The 20588-nt window shown below is 42.5% G+C and overlaps 1 protein-coding gene across 1 annotated transcript in view; it reads left to right on the top strand.

Annotated features, from left to right (window-relative positions):
- The first annotated feature begins 329 nt into the window (after positions 1 to 329).
- The window catches only part of LOC143172508 (neuronal acetylcholine receptor subunit alpha-7-like), a 65341-nt gene continuing 45082 nt past the window's right edge, over positions 330 to 20588 (top strand). Inside the window, 2 exon segments of the mRNA XM_076362060.1 lie at positions 330 to 517; positions 18739 to 18878. Of these exon segments, the coding sequence (XP_076218175.1) occupies positions 439 to 517; positions 18739 to 18878 (219 nt within the window). The 5' untranslated portion in view covers positions 330 to 438.

The following is a 20588-nucleotide window of genomic DNA, read 5'->3' as shown; positions in this document are numbered from 1 at the left end:
GAAACAGCTCTAGAGGCACTCGAGTGCAAGCACTGGAAGTGCTGTAGACGTGCTGTCTCGAGTTAGGTACAATCTGTGGGGATGTGGAAAGCATCTCCCAGGCAGCACGCTCCCCCTCCTTGCCATACACACACAGCTGTGTGAGGGGATCGCTAGCATTCGCTTCTGACCAAGAAAAGGCTCAGAGTGCCTGGGAATGTGAGTCCTAAGCAAAGTAACCAGCCCCTTTGTGTTTGGATTTACTGACCCAGCACTGAGCTGATTTGGCTTCTGGGGACTGGAGAAGCACATGAGCAAACGCACTTCTCTCTTCTGGTGGGAAGCTGTTTTGATGCCTTATTACTGTAATTGCCAAATCCATCAGTCATTGCAGGCTGTCTCCAAGACTTCATCCTCTTTCACCCTCTGCTCAGGAAGGATAGCCAGCCTATTTTGACAATGCTCACAGAAAAGTGCTTGGGATTTGTTTATTCTGGACTATGTCTCTGGGCATCCTTGTTCCTGTCTTTCTTTAAAGGTAAGCTTATCTGTGGTTGTCCAGGTTTTGGGTTTTTTTTTTTTCCTTTTATTTTTTCTAAACACTAGTCACATCCTACCCCAACTCTATTTTCAGAAGGACTGGTATATGCTTATAGTTTAAACTTTGTTAGAATCCAGTGCTGGTCCCAATGAGTTTTGTAATCAGTTTGAATAAGTTTGTGGATCTTACAGTGCTGGCCACCTTCTTTTAAGAAAGGAAAAGGTGTGGGGCTTTTTAAAGAAAAGTGAGTAATTTTCACTTTCAGAAATGAATTTAAATGATTGTGTTTCAAAAGGAATATGTTCTTGCTCTCCTTTAAAAATTTAACATATCTGTGGTTTTTTGGGAATGAGAAATTACAACTCCAGGCTGGACAGCATGGCTGTGAGAACCCTGTAGGTGTGAGAGTGAAATGGTGGTGTTCTACAAAGAAAGATGACCAGAAGAAAATTCTTAAGTGTTTACTTTCTATGCATCATTTGGGAAGATTTATAGCTGCATAAATATATAAATTTACAATTTCTGGTTTGTTTTTCTCTTCTAACATTTAGTATGTTTAATAAGAGTCCTTCCAGGCAGTGATGGGTATAAGTTGGAAACATCTAATAAAAATAATAATGGGCTTCTGTAGTCTAAGGCGTCACCTGTGACCAAGCCATCTTCTGAAGTTTCAGCATGTTACAAACAAAAGTAGGAACTGTGTGATTCTTCCAAAACATGGAGGATTGCAAAGCTAATTAATTAATTTAGCTAAAAAGCTAAATTTTTAAATGAGAAGGGAGGTTGAAATAGCCGCAGTCCTGAAAGATGTTCAGGATTCTACACAAAATGTGCTTTTTTTCCTCCCTAACAGCTTGTTATATGAAACATCCGTGCCTGCAGCAACTATAAATTCTAAAACTGAGTATTCCAGGTGTGACAGACCATGTCATATTACCCACGATTTCTGCATAGAGAAAGGATTGTCTTTTTAAAGCACAGAAAGTGATCCGCATATTTCAGAAGCACAGGGGCATGGGAAACTTAGGTATATGTGATGTTGCACTGGACTATTCATGCCACACAGATAATTCCTTGTTAGTTTATCTGAATCTGCAAAACATCTATGCATTTCATTATTACAGCTCCACATTTCAGCTGCCTAATGCAGCAATGATAGTACAAAAGAATGTTTCCCCACCTTGCTAAATTAAGAACCTTGCTGTCTTTGTAAGATATTTCTGTGCTACTTCAGGAGCTGAACTAACAGGCAGGTGATGGCAGCTAGTTGTGATATGACTCACTTTGTGTGCAGTCCCATTTTGAGCAGTTGTGTATCATGTAAATACTGCCTTTTAAATACTGACTAATCACTAATTCAACAGGGGGGGTGCTTAGTTTCTCTGAGCAGCACATGAAGACACAAACTGCTTTTATGAATAATTCAGAGGATTTTGTGTTAGGTGCTTTTACCAGCAGTTTACAAGTATGCACTTTTACAGACAACTGCTAAAGCAGAATGAAATGAACCTCTGATTAAGGTGGTCTGTATTTGACCTCTGCTTTGTGGATAGTTTTTTTTCTTTTTAAAGAAAAGAAAAAAAAGAAAAGCCACAGGAATTGTGCAGTTGGGTCAGAAGAGAAAAAAGTCAAGATGATCTTAGCATGTTATCAATAGCAGAGTCTTTTAACAGTAAGCTCCAGATAAACTCCCCCAGGATTCCTCAGTGCACCCACATGGAAGTCACAGCAAGTCCATCATAACTGATATCACTCTCACATAGTCCTGAGTTGTTTCAACAATTTCTCAACTACTCAATTGTAGTCAACAAACTACTCAACTGCTCAATTGTAGTCAACAATTACAACAATTTCTCAACTACTGAAAACTCCTGCAGGGCTGTTTTACAGGAAAGTTGTGAAAAGAGCTAGGTAAAAAACAAAACAAAACAAAACATGAACAACTCGGTCATTTTTCCCACTCCTTTCCACAACTTTTTGCTTCAACTTGATTCCGCTTGCACTACTGCTAGGAGCCCTGATAGACATGTCATTCATGTTAGGTCATTGCAGCCCTCCTTCCTGAAGAGCCTGGAGCTAGTGATGCTTTCTTGGGACATGGGCCCTAGGGAAAATCAGAAAACTGGTCCTCAGCCTCCCTGGATCCTAGATGACATCTCTCAGAGCCAGACGTCCCTTCCAGGCCAGGTGCAATCCTTGAAGGAGCACCCAAAGGATTGAAAGACCCTGTGAGTCCCAGCAGCTACATGATAACCTCAAGTGGAGGGACTTGAAAACCCTGCTCCAGGGAGAGATTGGAAGAGAAGGATCAGACCCACTTCTGCTCCTTTCTCTGAGCATGGTGCAGTCTGGGAGCCAGGGTGCAGACGACCTTGCAAGGAAGTCCTTCTCCTGAGAAATATGTCCCAGTGACCACATGGGCATCTAGCGTCTCTGAGGAGCATTACCTTCAGCTCAGTGCACAGGCACCTGCTGGGTTTGAACATCCGGGGAAATTAAGCATGCACTTTGCTAGTGTCCAGCCAACCCATGCATTCTAATTAGTGTGCTTTTATGCCCTTTTTTTTTAAGTGAGGCCACTAAGGTGCCACACACACTACACAGAGCAGAGTCAGACCTCTTAGTTTCTTTGCTCTGTGCAGCTTGACATCAGGGTCATACTCTGGCCACGTGGCTTTGAAAAGCCCAAAAAAGGCAAAGACAAGCTGAGGACAGAGCCCCTCCTCTGCAGTCTGGTAGGAATGTAAGTGCTCAGCAGTATGGGACAAATCCTATGGCAGGGGATGCTGCAAGTGAGCTAACCAGCTAAAAGATGTAAATTATGAAGTAACTCAGCCTGACTTGGTGTACCCTGCCAGTGCAAAACAGCTTTTCTTTGGCTCACTCACAATACAGAATTGAATTCTTGTGCTGCACTCATTTCATGCTTTCTTACAGCTTTGCCGATTTAGATGAGCTCTAGTGATCACATCAGAACACAGCTGATGATAATCTCTAGGAGCAAATCCTCACAAGGATACTGTTCTTGGTTCAATTCCATGCAGGCAGGTGCTATATCTGCAGCAGCAGTAACATTGACAAGACAGTCTCAAAAGGCCAGATTCTACCAAACTACAATTGCTCTAATGTGAGCTAGTTAGACTGAGGTGACACAAGTTTAGAGATCTGTGTAGCAGGAAGAACCAAGGCTGGTACTTAAATACCTATATATGGAGTCTAAACTTTGGGTCTCAGCTGGGTAGGACTGATGGAACTGCAGTGAGCTGTGTTAATTGAACTGGTTTACTCCAAAGAGATACTGTTGAATAGATGTGAGAAGTCCTGTGCCTTAATAGAGTACAATGTCATTGGTAATTTAGGTGGTTGGTGAAGGAGCTCCACCTTTAGATCTCATAAATGTTAGATCTCATAAATGTTACCAGACTAGAACCAGGTGTTCAAGTCAGATAATTTAGAATTTTTCATGCTTTTAATTTGAGGTCTGAAGGTCACATTCACCTTAGTTCCCCACATCCTCTATGTTGACGTTCTGAGTTGTATCACCCCACTGAGTGATACACACTTTCAAAGATAACAGTGCAGCTGATGCAAGTTTAAAATAGAAAAGATATGAGGAAGACCTTTGCTTGTCCAAGTAGGTCTTTTCTTCCATATTGGCTAAAAAGATGCCACACATGCATCTTGCAGAAATGGGAAATTACTGCCAGATCCCTGCTATTACTATAACATCTGGGAGCACAGACACCAGAGTCTGGTCACTCTGGATTCTGAGAGCATGCTAAGGCATCACATATGCATGGAGTCAGGATTGAATGCACTTTTCACAGCACATGTCTGTTTATAGGTGTAACTCTGCTCTGTGATCAAGAACACTAGTGCAGAAAGGTGTCAACACATTTAAGACAGGCAGGCAGAGTCCTAGGCAAATCTCTGAGATGATTTCCTGTGAGTTACTGTCTGCTGCAGTAACTTGCTGTACATGCTTGCCTCTTGAGATTGACTTTTCAGTTCAATGAACCAGACTTCATGTTCAGTCACTAATCTTCTATGTGTGTTCACTGGCACAGCTCTAAGTCTGTTCTGTATTATTGTAGGCACAGCTGCAACTGTGGAGCTGTCCCAAGCTTGTGAGAAGTCACCATGCTCCAGGGAAGTTGGGGGTATTTGGAAATGCACATTTGCTGATAGTGATCTGGGCTAAATCTTTTTGTGTTAACTCTCCTCAGATCTCACTAGAAAAAGTGGGAAGGTCCAGAAAAAGCACCTGGGCCCTGACATCACCAGCACGTATTGTTATATGCACCTATTGGTATAGCACTCTGTACGTAGGGAGGGGTCCAGAAGCAGATACAGTGCACGAGAAAGTAGCATCCATCTTGTCTTTGGGATGATGCCAGATGGTGTCTTGGGAGCCTTCAGCCTTGCTCCAGTGCAGGGGGGCTTATGATGGTCTCAGAGCAGAAGTTCCTGTTCCAGGCACAGGATTCATGTCCTAAAGACAGCTCCAGACCTTTTTTCTCCCTCCGTTTTTTTCTCTTAAGACATGTGGAGGAGAACATGAGTTAGTGATGGTGGTAACATATTGGATGATTTTGTCAGCAGCTGTAAACTTTTCCAAGCAGTGAAAGAGGTATTTTATGTCTCTGTGGTGCAGTGAGAACAGTGAACAGCAGCATCCCTTCTCATAGCCACATGATGAAGTAACTTTCCAGAGTCTAAGAATGCGTTACATCAGTCACAAAACAGGAAATATTTCCATCTGAACATGATGGCTGTGATTTTCAAGGGAATGCATGTACCCAAATGCCATTCGATTTCACTGTACATCCTGAACAAAGGGTTAGTGCAGAATTTCACTTGTATGTTACAAGCAAGGAGGGAGATATAAAGCCTTTCCAGCTCTAGGGTGTGATTAAGTTGATCAAAACCCTTTGCATCACTCCTGACACGGTTGTTCAAGGATGCCTACTGCCTAGAGATGCTGCATAATCTAATTAAAGAAGAGAGCAAATCTGCCTGAGACAGGTAGGGCTAGCACTGGCAATCAGTAGTATGCATGGGAATGAAAAAGGTAGACAGGAGTTTATTGCTGTCTTGGGACACACTCCTGAGCAAATATGGCTTGAAGAAAGACTTTTGCTTGTCAAGTACTTTCTGCATTGAGCAAAGCAGCTGATAACAAGGCTGAGACCAGAACTAGATGATGTGTTTGGAAATAACAGTCTTCCCACCTGGGGCTTGCAATTAAGTCAGTAAATTCCAATGGAAAAAGAATTTGTAGTCAGCATGAGTACTTATGCTTGTCAACAGTGAGGTGCAGGTGACTCTGTCCTGCCTTGCTATCAATTGGCTTTGCTCAGAAGCTGTGGTTACCAAAGCACTGAAATGGATGTCTGCAATCCTTATCACCTTCCAGAAATGGATGTCTTCAGTACTTATTACATTCCAGAATGTCACAGGGAAAGCCACAGTCCTCATTTCTGTCCTTAATGCAACATAGATTTGGAAAGAAAAAGGACTTAGAGGGAAGGGGCAGGCTTGAGGAGATCTCATTTTGCATTGAAGACTCAAACAGCCTAAAGCCAGTTTGCAGATTGGGCTGACAAGACTGTACACTGTGTTCCCTGAAGCTCAGCTGTGGCTACATGGAAAAGAATCCCATGTCACTTAGATCTCCACCATGCCAAGAGAGAAAATTAAGTTGTATATTAGAAAAGATATGTTTGTGGCAGCTGAGGTGAGAGAGGATCTGAACTATGCAGATTCGTAGACTGGTAGAATAATTTGGCTGGAAGGGACCTCCAGAGGTTGCCCAGTCGAACCCCTCTTCTCAGAGCAGGGACAGCTCTATTAGGTTGCTTCTTGGGCAGTCAAGCTGGGAAGATCTCCAAGGATGGCGGTATTCCCTATGGTGAATACCCTTCAGAGAAAAAAAGTCTCCCCTGATATCCTGGCAATGCCCCATGATGCATGTATCTGATTAGTGCTGTCCCTGTGCACATCCCAGAGGAGTCTGGCTCCTTCATCACAGAGCCCTTCCTCATGGCATCTGAAGGCAGCCAAAAGAGCTCTCCTTTGCTTTCTCATCCCCAAACTGATCAAAGGCATCGGACATGCTGTGCTCCAGCAGCCCATTGTCTCAATGGCCTCCACTTGACTCACTCCACAGGGTCAGTGTGTGTCTTGTGCTGCCCTGGGGAGGCCTTATTAGGCACAGAGCTAACTTTGTGTCATGCAGTGTGTCTCACTGATGTTGAATATAGGCTGGCTATATAGGAGGATGCTGCAGGACAGTCACCTGCACCTCACTGTTGACAAGCATAAGTACTCATGCTGACTACAAATTCTTTTTCCATTGGAATTTACTGACTTAATTGCAAGCCCCAGGTGGGAAGACTGTTATTTCCAAACACATCATCTAGTTCTGGTCTCAGCCTTGTTATCAGCTGCTTTGCTCAATGCAGAAAGTACTTGACAAGCAAAAGTCTTTCTTCAAGCCATATTTGCTCAGGAGTGTGTCCCAAGACAGCAATAAACTCCTGTCTACCTTTTTCATTCCCATGGATGCTACTGATTGCCAGTGCTAGCCCTACCTGTCTCAGCACCACTATATAGAGGTGTTTTCATCACCTCTGAGTTAGTAGGTTTGGGAAAAAAAAACAAACCTAGGAGGTCATATAATGATGCAGAAAATACATTCCGTCATTCTTAGCCATCCTGTGCTCTTTTTGAAGAACTTTCTCATCTTGACTGTGCAAAGTGGCAGAGCAGGTCATGACAAATGATGGGAGTACATTCCCTTGAATATTATGTCATCTTAGAAAAATCATCAGCAAACTGAAATCTAGCTTGAGCAGCTGTAACAATAGGAAGAGGAGATAAAAAATGAAATTAATAGTTGTTAGATGGTTTGCAGTTGTCAGTGTTTCTAGTGGCAAATAGGCAGCAACTTTGAATTGGACCCATTCTTGTTCAGGCTTCACACACAATTCATAAAAGGCAACTGGACAGCTTCAAGAGCTCTAAGCAAAAGACTTGTCTTTCTAATATAGCCAAACAGCTATCCTGCAGCATACTCTCTGCACCAGTGTTTCATTCAAGGTCTAAGCCTTCTAATGTAGTCTCCAAAGATATTAGCGTCTTCAGTTTCCATTTACTTTATAATTCAAATTTGTTGGATTAGTATCTCAGCCCAAACACTTCAGCATTCCTGCCATCGTCAGATATACTTATGCGTTGCCTGACAATGACACCGAGAGGGCAGGTTGATAGAGAAAGGATAGATTGAATGGGAACAGGTCTATGGGTAAGGAGAGGAGACATCTGTCTCCAGAGGAAGCCTGTTCTCAAGTGGGCAAAATCATTTCCCCTTTGGGTGAAAATGCTCTAGCAGACTCAGGAAGTCTGTATGCTGGGGAATACAAGAGGGCAGACCAGACAGCACAGGGCCACTTTCTGCTTTTCTGGCTAGTTTTGGTCTCTCTCGGAGACAAAGCATCCTGCATCTGCAGGCATTGCTACTGTATCGCAAGATGGCAGTCATACTCCACCTGGACATGTGGGGCACCAATATTGTTTTAATTTTGTTTTGTTTGCACTGACGTAATTCAGGAGCATTGGGTTGAAGCTACCAAAGCTTTAAATCAACAGAGTAAAGTTAAGAAAAAATCAGATCATCATTGTCTGGAAGTACCTCATTTTCACTGTAGTTCATTTCTGCACTTAGTCAGGATCAGTGACCCAGCCAATGCAGGTTTGGCTGGCAGGGTGCAGCAAGGAGAGCCACATATTTCATATCCCCACTGATCCCAACAAAAGCAGGACTTGAGGCCTGCACCTGAGGAAAAGACAATAGCATCTAGCATTCTGAAAACAGACAGATCAAGGCTAACCAACGCTCAACTGTCACTGAGACCTTGTGACATTCAGAGTCTGGAAAAAAAAAAAACCCCAGACCATGCTCAGCCACTTTATATGCACATAAGCAAATGTGGGCTGAATCAGCCAAAACAAAGCACTTCTTACAATTTCAAGTGTCCTAGGTCAGATCTCCACAGACCTTGTTTGATTGGTCACGTCTAATTTGCTCATAGCTAGTCATTTACCTCTTCAAGACAGTCTTAGAAGCAGCTTTTGTCTTCAGTGTGAAATAAATTCAGACTCCCTGCTGAGAATTTTCATACCTCTATTTACAGTTCCCTTTATCTTTGAAGACCTGGACCACCAAAGCCTCAGACTTCTTTCCCTTGCAAAAAATCATTTGATAGCAGCCACTGCTGCTGCCAAAACCTCCAAACTATCACCAGCCAGCTAGCAGCACAGCATCTTTCACACAGACAGGCAGCAAGTTTAGCCTGGCCTAGTGAAAGCTCAGCAGTGCTGCTTAAAACGGCTGAGTCTCATCTATAGACGTTTTATGTAAGTTTTGCTTTCCAAGTGGGAAACTATTTCAGATTTGGGAAAATGTATCTTCATATTTCCAAGTTCAGGTACTAAGCACTGAAAGGGAGGAAAATAAGCAGCCATTCAAGATGCAGCCAAAATTTCCATCAGGGTAGCCAACATCCCTTTCACAGCGCTTTAACACCATGTGTCATATCATCCAGCATTTGAGTTTCTGATACTGGAACGACAAGCTTGCAACTTTCTCTGCATTCCAAGATCCATGTTCACTTTGGACATTTGTGCCTTGCCTGTGCCTTGCAGCCAATGCAGCTCTCACTTTGCCCACAGGCAACAGCTGAGGCTTGAGCAATGTGGGAAGAAGGCAGGAGGAACCATCACCATCCTCGGTACTTTTGCTGCTTAACATTGCTATGCAAGTACAGCTGGCAGGCTGGCAAGGCAAAAGTTCATTGTTCAGGAAACTAGCTGTCTCTGGGATCATAACCATTGCCTCTGACCAGCATTGCAGAAGGAGAAGGGAAAAGAATCACTGCAACATCTTTGGGCACACTGGGTGGTTCATTTCCACAATATTACTGCCTGTAACATTTCCACTCCAACCTGTCCTCTGCATTGCCCAGAGAAGTTAAACAATATCACCGCTGCTTTGGTAACAACACACTGAGGCAATGGTTTTGAGGCAAGATCCCTCTCTCACCTCTGAACTATGAAAAAAGAAACAAGCTTTCTCTGCCTGTAACTAAGGAATAGCACTTGGGAGAACTAAGTTTGTTTTTTTAGCTTTGCTCTCTTCATGTCTTGGGGACACAATGGCTTATCTTTATCTTCCTGGGAGGTTAACTTTTTTTCTTCCTCTTCCAGGGTCCTGCTGACCCTGGTGTGGGCTTCTTTCTAATTATATTGTGACATTTTGAGGTTGGGAAGTGCAGCCTGAAGAACTATGTTGCATCGTAAACTGAAGATTTCATTGCAGCCTCTATCACAGTTATTATCTGCACTGGGTTTAGGAAAAACCCCCCTCTTCCTACCTATCGTCTTCTCAGCCCTAACCAGACTTGCCTATCTGTTTCCACTGAAAACATTATTACACCTGTCTGTTCACATATGGCTTTCCCATATCTGAGCTCTCCACATGTGCCTGGCATAGCATTGAGTGGGCTTTTGATGGGGAGGTGCAGATTCCCTGTGACCCTTTTCACAGCCGTCTGTGAATGCTGTGCATATTGCCATGGCTACCTCATTGACAGCACTTGGTTAGTGAAGTTCATAGTGCTTTCCCTTGGGTTGCTGGTTTGGGTGCTGAAACATGTAGAGGTGAAGGGATGTGACAAGCTGCTCTGCAAGGCAGTGGGAGCAGGGAGTCCAGAAGCCCATTCCAGTACACTGATGATCTTAACACTGGTATCTCACTTTTGTCCTATGATTTAGTTTCTTTCCATTGGCTTCCATTACTGCTCCTCCCCACAAATCCCAGGATGGCTGGCAAGTGTCACCTTCAGAGAGCCACAACTCTCTGTAACTTGTCTAGCAAGGGGAGTTCTTTGCCATTGCTCCAACTCCCTCCTCCTGTGCTCCCTCCACATCTAGTATTGTAGCAATTATAGTTATATTGCATGGAGCTAATGTAAACTAGCATTACACTAAAAATACAGTTTTTTCCATTTCTGCCTGTAGCCCGTTATGTTTCTGACCTGGAGCAGTGAGGCAGTTTTCATAACGATCATATATTTGAGAGGTATCCCACTGTTAATATCTTAATGTGCATCTCTTCACCTTACACACATATCTCAGCCTTTAAAAGATCTGCACCAAGGCAGCAGGACCACAAGTATTATCCCATCCTTTCATTATGTAATGGCCTATATTCTCTTTTTAGCATGTTGTCATGTGCCTAAAGTCTTTAAGATGAAACCTTTCCTAGCGTACCCTTTAATACCCATCTCTGCTGGGAGCTCTTTATCTGCTATGAAAGAACAGAAATGACCAATATCAGGAAGATTAGGTCCTTTTGCCTAGGAAAACATGGCATTTCTCACATTCCTCTGGGTATCTAATGTGTTTTGTGTGTAAGATGCAGAAACAATCTGCATAGTGAGAGTCAAAGATTAGTGTCAAAGATTACCCCGAAGGGAAGTAGATTAAAAAGAGGTTTTAAATGAGAGGAATTCAAATACACAACATGCAAACACACACAGACACAGACACAGACACACACAGGGCTGAGGCAGCTGATGTGATTCCATTGTTACTTATGTGAGTACTCTTCCATGAAGGTGTGATGGCATGCATTTTAAATCAAAGGGCATTGAAAGAAATAATGCATTTGCAGCCACAGATAAAAGCAACAACACTGCACATAAGAACAAAAGCAGATGGTACACATCTGTGTCTCTGGGGATTAAGTGACATGTGGCAGTGACAAGCTTTACATTCTCAGAAATCTGCAAAATACACAAAATAAGGTGGGTGGTTTTTTATAGCTACCAAAGCATTAGAACACGCCACATTTTTGTAAGTGCTGTTACTATTCCACTTTATGCTGATGAAGTTGCCTGTGAAACAATCTGCTTTTTCTCTGATACTACTCCTGTTACTTCCCTCATAATTCATAACTGCATATAGTGTGTGTGTGTGTGTGTGTGTGTGTGTCTTCCTGTGATCATTCTATTTGCATTCCCACAGAAATAGCTAAAAATCCCTGTAAGAATACAGTGATAAACTAAAAGGAAAATAAGTAATAGAAGAGGAGCTATGGCAGAAGAGTCTGCAGGTTGTTAGGAAAATACTTGGAAGTTCTAGGATTTAGCTCTGATACCCATAGCTTTTCCTAACGGCTTTTTGCTCTGTAAATGTTCCAATTATAACAAGATTGTATACAATCATTATACAACAAAATATAACAATACCTCTCAGTATAATGACACTGTTTTTCAAAAAAGGCCAGAACTCCACTGAATTTCTTTTAGAAAACAGTAAAACAAACAAACAAACAAACTAAAACAGAGGGAATGTGTCAAAGTAACAATACAGAGAGAAAAAAATTACATAGATGTGGTAAAATACCTGCACAAGGTACAAGGGGAGTGAATAAATACCACAACCACAATATCACTGCAGTTTATGACCTTTTATGAAGTAGTAGGGGACAAAATATTTAAAAACAACAATGTGATGGACCAGGAATATGCTGTTGATTTTAACTTAGTGTGCTCTGCAAAGAGGTTGTATATACAAATGATTCTAGGAACTGGTTTTGAGAACGGAAGAAAAAAAAGGCATGTATTGTAATTCAGAGACATGTTAGTATGCATATGTGTAAATATAAAGTGATATGGGAAGAATATGATATATGGTCTGAACCATTTGTTCTTTAGGTATCAATAACTCCCATAATCTTGTATGAATAAAGTAATAACTTGTGTGTAGGGCTCAGGCCTCTGCCAAAACAAATGAGTAACAGCTAGAAAACATTCAGCTAGCAGCTGGCCCAACAAAAAGTTCAAAGATTATGAAAATAAAACCAGGTAACACTATGAACCAGAGGTGGAATGGTCAATAAATACAGTTACCATGGCTGAAAACCGCTTGGAAATCCATGTCCTTCCACCTACCCTCTTGTTAATATTTCATTACTTATTCTTTACTGTGCACAGCAAGCCATTATGTGGCCCATACCAGGGATGCTCAGTCAAGGAGCTGACCACTTTTGGAGCAAAGCTGGGGAACTGGCAAGGGCTGGACTCTTGCCTTGTAGCTCAGGGAGCTCTGCATGCAAAGCAGAGCAGAAGGATTGACCAGCCAAGACCAGACGTGACAGCACAGCTCGTAGGAAAGGAGGGAGCATCTGCCTTCCTGGGTATGGCATATGGATAGTCTGGCCAGAGCTATCTGCAATTTTGATAGCCATTCTTACCAGACAGCACTGAACAGCCTCCAGCCCCAACAAACACTTCCCCAGATCTGAACCCAAACCCACAGAAGAAACAAGGAGTATTATGGTGGCACAGTGGGCAGGACAGGATGACACTTAAGCATGGAAGTGGCAATCCATGCCCAGAGGATCCCACCCGGACAGAGAAGGTGGAAGAGGTTTGTTGTTAGCCTGCAGCCGTATGCCGAGAGCCCTATGTCTCCTCAACAGGCCAAGCAAAATTGTAAAGGAACAAACCAGTGTAACCAGTAAAACCATACGCAGCACACAAGGAATGAGGAAGGGCTTTGCTAGTTTCAGTCAGGTTTCTTTTCTTTCTTATTTTTCTTTTTTTCTTTTTCTTTTTCTTTTTCTTTTTCTTTTTCTTTTTATTTTTATTTTTCTTTTTCTTTTTCTTTTTTCTTTTTCTTTTTCTTTTTCTTTTTTCTTTTTCTTTTTCTTTTTCTTTTTCTTTTTCTTTTTCTTTTTCTTTTTCTTTTTCTTTTTCTTTTTCTTTTTCTTTTTCTTTTTCTTTTTCTTTTCTTTTTCTTTTTCTTTTTCTTTTTCTTTTTCTTTTTCTTTTTCTTTTTCTTTTTCTTTTTCTTTTTCTTTTTCTTTTTCTTTTTCTTTTTCTTTTTCTTTTTCTTTTTCTTTTTCTTTTTCTTTTTCTTTTTCTTTTTCTTTTTCTCCTGTTCCTTTTTCCTTTTCTTTTTTCTTTTTTCTTTTTCCTTTTCTTTTTCCTTTTCTTCCCCCCAAATTTTATTTATTTATTTATTTATTTATTTATTTATTTATTTATTTATTTATTTATTTATTTTCCCCCTTTCTCTTTCTTTTTCTCTTTCATTTTTTCCCTACGCAGGGTTTTAGGTTATTTATTTTATTTTTAGCTTTGCAACCAGAGCAGATATCTGAGTTATACCAAGATCAGCATGTCTTAGGTCACCATAAAACATGCAGGCCAATTGGGGCAGCTGTCCTTGCCATCACTGGAAATAGGACATGAGGAGTTCAGTCTGAGCTTGAGCTTGGGCATGCACAGCTGCTGACTTGGAGCTGACATCAGCCAGTACCAGCTTGATCTAATTTAATGGCAGTGTCTCAGAGAATTCAAACCACTTTACAGACACCATGAAGGCTCACAGTCAGTATGAGACACCATCTGTGCAAATCTCATCAGAGGTGCCTCTCTCCCTCTAGCTATGAATCCACACTTTGTCCAAGTACATGGATGCAGTTATTAACTTGCTTCTAGGCTTGCTCTGAGGAGGTCTCTGCAATTTTTTTTTAAATGTACAATTATCCCATGTTTCAGTCCCAGTCTATCAGCCTAACCTGTCTGGGACATTGCAACTTGTCTGCATTTAATAGAGGATGAAATCTCACATGCAGACCATGCATGTAGAAGGAAAGACAGAGCTCAGACTGTAAGCTAACAGCAAGATGACTTGCTTTATTCCCTGCTGAAATAATTCAAGGCAAGCATGTTGTAGGGGAACAAAGGAGGTGATGGACAGCTTTTCAAATACATTTCAGAGATAATCCCATAGGGAAGCTGCCATCTTCTGTTTTCTTGCTACAGGTTCTTCCTTCACATCATAGGGTTCCCTGATCCAGCACAGAGGATGCCACACAGTACCACCCTATCTGGGGAGTTCCCTGGTCTCACAGTAATGCATTTGAAGGGACTTGTATCTCCTGTTAGAGGAGGTGGTAGCATTCTGCAATAGAGAAATAGCTCCTAGACATGTTACCTTGCTGTGCAATTCTCAGCAATTCCATCCTAGAAAGAAAGATGAAATTCAACTATAGCATGTATTCCCAAGAGATTGGTAGCAGTTTATAGGTCATGTTGATCAATCAGTGGGGGTTCTTGCAGACTTCTTTGCACATGCAGAAGCATGGGGGGAGATTCAGAGAGGTCTTTAAGAGTTGAACGTAGTCCATGAATACCTCTGTTGTCCATAGAGCTCTTCACAAAACCACCAGTGGATTGGTTACCTTGTGCCTCCCAATTGCCTGCAAACTCCAGGAACAGTTTAGGGAACCATTTCAGATTATTCAGAGAGTAAAGCTTGAGGGGCAACCTAGTCCTTGGTCTAGTAACTCCATGTCTCCTTTGTACTGAGGAGCCCAGAACTGGACCCAGCACTCCAGGTGTGTCCCACCAGTGCTGACTAGAGAGGAAGGATCACCTCTCTTGACCTACTGGTGAGGCTCTGCCTGATGCAGCTCAGGATGCTGGTGGCCTTTGCTGTAAGGGTGCATTGCCAGTTTATGGCCAACTTGATATCTATAAGGACCCCCAGGGCTTTTCTGCCAACCTGCTCTCCAGCCAGTGGGCCCCCAGCCTATCCTGGTGCCTGGGTTACTCCTCTTCAGGTGCAGGACTTTGCACTTCCTTTCATCGAACTTCATGAGGTTTCTGTCAGCCATTTCTCCAGTTTTTCGAGCTCCCTCTGAATGGCAGCAAAACCATGTGCTGTATCAGCCACTCCTCCCACTTTTGCACCATCTGAAAACTTGCTGAGGGTGCACTCTGTCCCATCATTCATAACAATGTTAAACAGCATTGGCCCCAGTATTCACCCCTGGAGTACTCCACCACTGGCTGGCCTTCAGCTGGACTTTGTGCTGCTGACTACAACCCTCTGAGCCTGACAGTTCAGCCACTTTTCAATCCACCTCACTGTTCACTTAGCTAGCCTGTAAGGCATAGACAAATGTCTATGAGGATGTTCTCGGAGATGGTGTCAAAAGTCTTGCTAAACTTGAGATAAACATCATACACTGCTCTTCCCTCAAATTTTAATGAGATTGTATGTTTTCCTACTGCTTCAAAGATAATTCAGAAACAAGGGGGACACTGTCTGAGGCAGTGGGACATAAGAGGCTCTCTGTTGCTCAAAGATCCTTTATCTAGAAAGCATCATGCCCTTTGCCACTTACTTGTACTTTCCTGTAAAATACATAGGCAAGTAAGTCTGGCATTGCTTTCGGGAGACTGACCTAGCAACCTTAAGTATTGACGTCTAGCTTCCAGCCTAGTTTAAAAGATGAAACAGTGCCACTACTTTTGGTTACATTTCTGTGACTGAGGGATAGGCAGTGGTAACGCTTATTCTACCACTACTCCTGAGAGATTCAGACTTCCCCATCACCAGCAAACACTCCATTTAGCACACAGGGATGTAGTGTCACAATGCATTGGCACAAGCATTAGAGGAGAAAAAAGTAGAAATCTCTCTGGATCATGAAACTTTAAGTATTTGAAGATTACAATTTAAAGAAAAAGTCTATGAAAATACAAGTCTGACTTGTCACCTATTGCATTTCCTTCTCCAAAGCAGCTGTAGCAGAGAGATGGCAGTGTGATTAGACTAGCCAGGTCTTTGTGGTACCAACAGCTGCCATGGCTATTTGCCAGGACACCCCAAAGTCTCCACTGCTTCTGAATCTATGTAATTTTGTAAGCAAAACTATGTGGCACACAAACATGTGGTCACCAATGCCAACTCAGCAGGCTAAGAATAGATCAGCTAAGGCTATGTTAACAATTTTGGACACAAGAGGTCGCAAAGTAATAGGATCACATTACAGAGGGGAGAGTTGAAGAAAGGATAGAAAACCAGGTGCAAAACTGCAGCACTGGGCTACTTCAGCTCACAAAGTATAACAGGGAAAGGGGCCTGGCTTCAGCATGGTTGGAGCACACAGTACAAAGACAGCTTGCTGAAGCACACAGCAAAGGATTATGCTCAGATGTTTCCAAGTCAGACCTCCCTTGGGGTCGTGCTGCTTTAATGCACCATGACGGGGATGGTACCAGGGAACTCTAGCAGCCCAGCTGACTTCCAGAGATTGGTGAAGGGCACTTTTCCCTTGTAAAAGCTGAGACAGCCAGTTTAAAAGGAAAGTTAAAGGCAAATATTACATAAATACTCAAGATGAGAGCAGCAGTGCAGGCAGTCATTTCTTCCCTAAAGCAGAGGAACATAGGGGGGGGGTGGTGGTGGGGTGGGCAGGTGAGTGAAGGGACAGCAAATTTGTTCAAAACACAGACCCTCTTTCCATAGAACAATGTGTAATGATTTTCACTGGTTTCCTTTCCACAGAAGGATCTTACAAGGGAGTTGGGGTCTGCTGAGGCACTGGAAAGCAAATACAACAGCCATAACAGAGGATCTAAATCAATGCCTTGCAGGGAAGCTTACTTAAGCTGGTGAAGGAGAGATACTGCGGCCAGAGCTTGTCTTTGCTGATGGTGAAAACATAGCATCCAATACTGATGTGTCAGCATGGGCTATTGGAGCAGCGCTTACAGCATCTGCTCCTCTGAATCCCCATGATCATGTAATGTATTATGCAAGAGCAGAGAGGGCCCATGAAGATGATGTATTGGTGTAACTTACCAAAATAAACAAAACCACTCTTCCTCCTTGTTCACTAGGCACTGCCATACTGGAAAGCCACAAAGGTCCCTTTAGTATCAGGAAAACTCAAGAGAACACAAATTAAACAGATTTATAAACTTTTTATGAACTAAATTTATTATTAGCTTTAAAAGGCATGGCTGTTGTGTTGGAGAGCAGCTTGTTCCAGGCTTGCAAGGTTTGCTGAGCACAGTAAGAGTCTGGAGAAGGCAGAACTGGTTGTTATGGTTTGTTTGCATTGTCAAAAAGATATTCATCATAACCACTGTGAGAGGAGTCCTGGTATCAATGTGCAGAGCTCTGCTCAAGAGTTAAAAAAAAGTCACACACAGAGACTGGGAGCTGCAGTGGATAAAAAAATGTTTCAGTCCAAAGTAATAATAGTTTAGAGTGCAGATTCCCTGCCAGGGTTTGGATTTCTACAGTTCAGGGAATATGCACTCATGCTGACAGGACTGGTTTGGCCTCAGGGAACCTGCAGCCCATAACCCTCTCACTCTGTTAGATGCAGCTCTTAGGTAGAGCTTAGTCTGCCACTGGCCAGAGCACCAACACTTACACTGTTTTGGGGGACCCAAGCTCCTGGGCAGCGTGTCCCAGCAAAGTGCTCCCTTTCCTGTGGGAAGAGACCCAAGCCATCACTGCTACCCTGCCCCATCCATGGTTGTTGTGGCAAGGAAACCTGGTCACACAGGTTAGATGGATGTTCTCCACACCCACCCCAAAGCTGGGGAACAGGGGCATCTTGCAATTTAAGCATAGACTGAAATTCTGCTGGTCTTTAACATGCTCATGTGTTTGCATGAACACCTTCTGTGTTGAGGCTGTTCCCAGTGGAAGCCAAGTTAAGCAGAAATTCAATATCATTATACATACCTGTCAAATACTCCAGCCTTCATAACCCCACCTCATTAGGTGTTAACAAAGTGTGCTGCCATTAGAAGGGAAAAAGGCAAGGAAAGTAACCCAAAGCCTGGAAAGAGTGCCACACAAAACTGAAAAGGGTTTGAAGAAGGCTTGTTACTGTTTCCTGAGCACAGAAAAGGGCCTGATACCTCAGCTCCAAGAAATAAGAATACCTGTTACTCATGCTGGGTAAACACACAATATGTACAAGTAATACCAGCACTGACTTACAGCAGCCAGTCTCTAGGGTATAACAACAAGCAAATAAAAGCAGCAGGAGGGGCAACAAGGGAGGGGGACATTTACTCAGAGCCCCAAAAGCTCTTCAGTAGTTTCTGAGTGTTAGTAATGAGTTAGAGTGTCAGTAGTTAATTTTTTTTAAGAGCTCATCAGTCACGTATGCAGAAAAGCTGTGTCTGTCACACCCATGTGCAGTATTGTGGGGATTTTTTTGGGAACTGCTTTCAAATTACAAACCTATTAAGAGGGGTTTTTCAACAAAACAGACAATGGGGACAGTGTGACCAGCCCGAATGACAGATCACTTCTTTCTTTTCCCCTAGTGTCTCAGCAGGGTGAAAGCCAGAGACGCTTGTATAGAGAACTGCTGAGAAACTACAATCGTCTTGAACGACCGGTAGTGAATGACTCCCAACCCCTGGTAGTTGAGCTCCAGCTTTCTTTGCTGCAGATAATTGATGTGGTAAGTTACTTGCTGTTCTGTTCTCCAGGGCACCCACTCAGCATAACAAATCTAATGTCTGGTGTAGGAACCATACTTGTCCTCTTAATCAGGCTAACAGAGATGAAAGCAGACTGTCTTTGGCTAAGCATCCTCCCTAAATGCCGGAGTACATGCTTTGACACTTTGGAGGAGTGAATATTCTAAAAGCACAGCCATCTCTGATACATGAGATGCAAGGAGATTAGTTATGTAGTTTTTTCCATTTGTTTTAAAGAGAAAAAAGAATTCAATAAATTAGAAGCCATGTGTTACTACAAATTATTAATGATACATTCTTCTTAGAGCCACACGGGATGCAGTAACTGAAGACCATGTATGGCGTTCAAAGCTAGCATCACTGCACTTACACTTTTTCATTAGACATTATAATGACATTGGCCTCTTCTCCCATCATGTCTTTACCATGCACTGCAGTTGAAGGAGCCTGCCCTGAAATGAGGTTAGAAATATATAAAAGAAAAACCTGGAGGCACAACCCTTTAATTGTCTTGACTGCAACATGCTTTTTCAGAATTGGAGGTTTGACCCATAGAAAATTTTAACATAATAATCCAAATCCCTTTTTTCATGATGAAGAGGATTCTGTATGATAAACCATGATATATAGAGATAATTTCTTTCATCTACATGGGAAAAACAAGCCAGGACAACAATTTTGACCGCCTTCACCCTGTCAACATAGCAAACAGCTGAACATGTTAGTGGTCCTTTCCTCATCCTACCCTTTCCATAGTCAGTATTATGGGCTGGTTTCCAACACACCGTGACTGTCATGGAGGGAACAAGGAATAGAGAGAGAGATGTACAAACTTGTGCAGTTGCAAACCAATTTGACAGAGTCCTCAAATATTTAAACTTTTTAAAGCTCTCACAATCTTTCAGAAAGTGTGTAGTGCACCAGGTGCTCTTCCTGGAGGGGAAAGCAGGACCCTGAAAGTCTAGCCCTCCAGCATCGTGCCGTACAAGTGGTAGGTCCAGCCTGCTTGGAGGCAGGCAGCAGCCACTCAGGCAGGGTAAGCAGCTTTCTGTTTTGAAATGTTAGCAACTGCATTGAGCTGGAAGAGAGACGAGATCAGTACTCTCAACTAAAGTCACTCATTCATGGCAGGAGCTCACAGTCCTCTTCATGAACAAAAGAGCAGAGAAATCCTCCAGCTAATTTCAAGTAAATTTTAGCAAGCAATTCCAGGTTTAGTAGAGGTGTCTTAGCTCCAAAGATTTTGCTCCAGCCCTTCTTTTTCTGACGGTATTTTCTTGCAGTAATTTGAAAGTTGGGGGTGGTAAAGGGGACTTTTTAGGCTTAGGGCTGTGACTGTACATTTTCAAAGTCAGCCAGGAGGAGTTACATAAACCCTTTTTTTAGTTGGGTTTCACATGTGAAATCAGCATTTCTTTAAGCACTTTATCTACATTATGTCAATGTCCATTACAACAAATTTAATTCTAGTCATCCCTTTTGATTGTCCACAATGGGAAAGAGGTAATCTAAATGGTCATACATACCAGAAAGGAAGCTTTGCTTCCCTCCATCTCTGCACACACTACAGATGCTAGAATTTAATCAGCTCAGGGCATTAATGACTTGTCCCAAGCTCATGGTCTTGCAGACTCCACTCAAGGTGTTTTTAAAAAGCATCCAGAGTCACCTGAAGTGTTTATCTTGCATGA

The sequence above is a fragment of the Aptenodytes patagonicus genome, chromosome Z, assembly GCF_965638725.1.
Source record: "Aptenodytes patagonicus chromosome Z, bAptPat1.pri.cur, whole genome shotgun sequence".
NCBI classification, from domain to species: Eukaryota; Metazoa; Chordata; class Aves; order Sphenisciformes; family Spheniscidae; genus Aptenodytes; species Aptenodytes patagonicus.
The sequence above is the reverse complement of the archived record's forward strand: the minus strand, read 5'-3'. Positions and strand labels throughout refer to the sequence as shown.